Source organism: Tetrao urogallus, assembly GCF_951394365.1.
Source record: "Tetrao urogallus genome assembly, chromosome: 5".
Lineage (NCBI taxonomy): Eukaryota > Metazoa > Chordata > Aves > Galliformes > Phasianidae > Tetrao > Tetrao urogallus.
Window position 1 is genome coordinate 24,756,543 of NC_136818.1, and position 4,543 is coordinate 24,761,085.

Sequence of the window (4,543 nt, forward strand, 5' to 3'; positions counted from 1 at the left end):
GAAAAGGCAGAATGCATTAGACAGAAACTAGTGAATTCACAGCAGCTGGCAGGGAAAGGAAGCAAAGCTTTCTGACAGAAAGGAAATCTGAGCTGGCACTTAAGGGCAAACTGGATGCTTCTACCACAGTAGTTAACAAGAGGCTATTGTAAGCATCATGATTATGCTTCAAAGTTAAAACCCCATTACCATAACAATGGCAATACATACCTCTTCCAAAGTCACACTCCCATAGAATTTGGCAACATCTACCTGAACATGCAGTCACAGTAGACAGTTTTCTTCACTGATCACCTGCACCTAGATGAAAGTGAAGAGTCTAGCAGCCACTCTGAGTAGCACACAGACATGTCACAGAGCAAAAAACTTGGTTTAGTTTGGAGAAGCTTCCTTAATTCCCAAAAGGTTTAAATGAAGGAGGCTCCCATGCAACAAGCAGCAAAGGTGGCTTAAGCTGGGTGTTTCTCCTGCCCTCTGCATTTTGTGTTCTCCAACATTTGCTACCGCAGTACTCAGTTGGACAGATTTTGAGTGCACGGTTCCATCATAAACATGAATGTATTTAAATTCCTCACCTCAGGAATGTGCACCATCACAGCAAAAACAAAGCTCTTACTAACAGTCCATTAACAAATAACATAATGATGTGTAAGGAACTGGTGCTCCTTTAGATAGAAACATTTATGCAATACAGCTGACAACTGTTGCGTTTATTAAGGAATTGTTTTGTGGGTGGGTTGTTTTTTTGTTTTGTTTTTAAATAACAAACATGATACTTCTCTTCCAAATAAAAATACATAATGGAAAGAAAACCTCAGCAGAATGTAAGAACAGATACACGGATGACTATGGACTGTTCTGACTTAAAGACCTGCAACAACAGATCTCCAAAGCCACTGCCAACCAGTCATCACACTCCAGAGGGCAGAGCCAATTTGTCCAGCGACTAGGACTGCAGAGAAAATTCTCACAGCCCATGCATCCCTGCAAAAAGCTCAAGCAGATGCACCTCCCATTCACACTAGTGACACAATGCTAGCACATGTGAGCTATTTCAGTCTTCACAAGTCTCACGTTTCGTTACTCAGTGGTAATTCAGTAAATTATTCACACAAAGGCAGTTTAAAACCAGCAAAGTGCAAGCTCTACCAGCACAAGTTCCTGTGCTTCCCGCTGCTGGGATGTGAATCTGGGCTGGCTGTAGTGCATGCAGTGGAGTGCTTTTCTCAAGCTTCTTCAGGTAAGAACCTGAGAGCCTACAATCACAAAGAGTTAAGATTTGTCCAACTTGTGCGTGCGCTCGTGCCTCCGTAGGGTACCTGACTCGGTGAAGGAATGCCCACAGTAATCACAAGAGTAGGGCTTCTCTCCGGTGTGGATGCGCTGGTGGCGCTGGAGCGAGGCCAGCCTTGTGAACGTCCCTCCGCACTCCTCACAATAGAAGGGACGCACCCCAGAGTGAGTCTGCTGGTGTCTTTTCAGCCTGAGCAGCTGGACAAACGCCATGCCACATTCCTGACACTTATAGGGCTTCTCCTGCCGGTGGATCACTTTGTGTTTGGAAAGCAGGTTTGGCTTATCGAAACCTTTGCCGCACGTTGGGCAGGCGTAAGGCTTACAGTCTTCTTCCTCAGCCTTGTGGTTGTCTGCACAAGGCTGATCGGTGTACTCAACAGTGTGCTGGTTACGGTGCACTATTGACCATGGGTTCCTAGCCATGCCGTTGCCTAAGATCACCATGGAGCGCTCTATCTTGTGCACATTGCGGAGGTGCCTCCAGACATCAGCCGTGCGAATGAAACCCTTGTCACACTCTGGACACTTGTGTGGCCTGTCACTGTTATGAATGAGCTTGTGCATGCGTAAGTTTGCTGCACGGAAGAACTCTTTGGCACAGACAGGACAGCGGTACGAGTTTTCCACGAGGTGAGTCCTCTTATGCTGCTGCAGCTCACTCGGCCCCTGGAAAGAGGCACCGCACTTCTTGCACCGATAGGACAAAGCCTTCCCAGATGCAGGCTCTGCATCAAACACACCACCAAGAAGGGCATTTTCATTATCACCACGTGCTCTTCTCCGTGATCTCTTGGAGTGTTCAGAGGAACCACGCTGCGAGGTTTTATCTTCGCGCTGCAGGTCCAAGTTGGTACTGGAGGGGACAAATATCCCAGCTGTACTCTCACCTTGTTTCTGGTAATAGGTCTGATAGATTTCTTTGTCTTCACGCTGCAACTCTGTAGAAAGTTCCTGTTTATCTGATGGTCTTGCAGAGTTGCGACAAGGACTGAGCGTCTGTGAGTAATTCATGCCCACCTCCTCCTGGAGGCAAGACTTGTAGCCCACCTCCTTAGTGCTCTTTCTGGAATCATTTGACAGCTCCTCACCTGTATCACAAGTGCTATTTTCAGAGTCCCAGTCCACCTCCGCATCCATCCTCTGATGTGCGTGCTGTGTTTATCAGCAGCTCATTGATGATGTAGATACCGAGAGCGCCATGACTTTTGTGGTAAACCCATCTCATCCTCAGCTCACTTTACAAGCCCTTCCTACAAAATAAAACACGTATTTCATCAGTGATTTTCTGATATTTACAGAAGATAATATTAACACAGTGAAGTTGTTTTAATTATTATTAAAATAAAGGGACAGGCCATTATTTAATGCAGAAGGAGAAAAAAAGTCATCTACGTCGTAGATGCAGATTATATATTCAACATTTAGAATACACACAAACTATGTTGAAAAAGGTTAAATCTTCTGTAGCCTCCTAACTGTAAGCTGTTTAATAACATACATTTTAAACTCACTTAAAGACAAGAAACCTTCAGAGCTCCAAGGTGCAAACAAACACGTTAGACAACATCCTGCATGTATCTCCCCACAAGTCTTCATCCAAAGACTCACAATCATTTTTACCTTGCTAAATCAGAACCAGTTACAAGGTACTGCCTTTCAGTAAGTGGTTAAGGAATGCAACAAGATCAAGGGATGGTGTCAAACTGCCAAACTTGGCAGCAATAGAAGGAAGTACTGGAAGGCCTATGGAAGGAACACACCTGTGCGAAAGGTGGGTTTGGGAAGTTCTGGAACACTTTTGGTCTACCATCCTATCACAGCATTCTCACAATCATCCTGAGGATATCTGGGATACTATCAGCTGGTATCATGCAGAAAAGACAGCATATGGAGCAGCAGCACAGAGAGAAAGGCCTAACAGAGCTGTCCAGAAAGCTTACTAATCATCTTCCTGGCCTTCAGAGCACCACAAGAATCCTCCAGAACTGCAATCTGCAGCAGCTTCAAATTCTCTGGGTAAACAGCCCTTGCTGGTAGAAAACACAAGCAATGGTAACTGGCCTGAAACACTTGTTTGAGTCACAGATTTTCTTCTGAGGAAGCTGCTTTCATTTATGCCATACCAAGGTGTGGATTTGCAAAGGATTTCTAGGTTTGTCCCAGTGGCCTCTGCTGACAGCAGCTCCACAGGGAGCTTTCAATCACCTTGTTTAAAAACACACTGAATTGCTAATCTAACCTCAGAAAGTACATTTTCCCCCATCTCTTGTGTGCTCCTCATACCCCTACTTTCTCCTTAACATCCATTTTTCACATTCCCTTTACTCCCCCTGTTTCTTCAGCTCCTCATGGCTGCTTTTGTCTGGGTAAGACTTCTCTGAATATAAGCACATGTATATCCACTCAAATGCATGTAAGCATGTAAATACAGAATTATTTATGCACATACATGTAAATATAATGCTCATCTATTTAGTTTATGTTTAAGTAGTTATAAAGGCAGTATAGCTACACGCTTTAAATGAAAGGCCCCATTCACATCTCTGAAAGGCCAGTTTCATTTGAAACACAAACTGTGCTTTCTTCTGCTACAAACACAGAAAACAAGCCTGAATTGATCTTTAATCACTGCCTGGAACAGAATGGCTCAAGTCACCCATCAGCATCAACTGTTCTTGCTAGCTTAGTAATGCCTGCATGAAAACAAGACTTACTCCTCACCTCCAGCAAGGCATGAGCACCACCAGCAGCACACCTGCAGCAAATCTGAAATCAGGAGTGAGTGGGGCATTTCACAAGAGCACTATTTCCATCATTGTAATGGCAGCCCTTTGGTACATTGTAAAATTCCATTTGTCTTCTTAAAAGTCACAGGAGGATAGCAGTCTGCAGGCATTTCCAAGCTCCTTTCCTCCATCCCTTACAGCCCATTCACAAGCCACCAATGTGAAGCAAGAACTTTCACCACTTGCCTATCATCATGTTTTAATTTTTTGGAGGCTCTGCAGCCCTCCCTCCTGTCTGTATTCCATGTCAGAACATTTTACTCCCACTGGCCCATTCTTACGATCAGCATCATTACTGTACTATCCAACATGAGGAGTCCAAACTCCAGACCCATGAAGCCCCGCCACAAACCTCCCAAAAGCTTCTCTTCCACAGCCAGCAGCAGTTCCTGACCCAGCTCCCTTAGCTATTATGCATTCATCCCCTACTTACTGTACTGACCAGCACCGTGCTCCCTGCA

The 4,543-nt window shown here is 44.8% G+C and overlaps 1 protein-coding gene across 1 annotated transcript; it reads right to left on the reverse strand.

Moving 5' to 3' along the window:
• Positions 1 to 1,272: 1,272 nt before the first annotated feature.
• LOC306946510 (uncharacterized protein) lies at positions 1,273 to 2,433 on the reverse strand (the record flags this gene model as incomplete). The annotated part of the gene is made up of 1 exon (XM_079535556.1): positions 1,273 to 2,433. One exon carries the CDS (start codon positions 2,431 to 2,433, stop codon positions 1,273 to 1,275), a length of 1,161 nt encoding a protein of 386 aa, XP_079391682.1.
• Between the last annotated feature and the right edge of the window lie 2,110 nt (positions 2,434 to 4,543).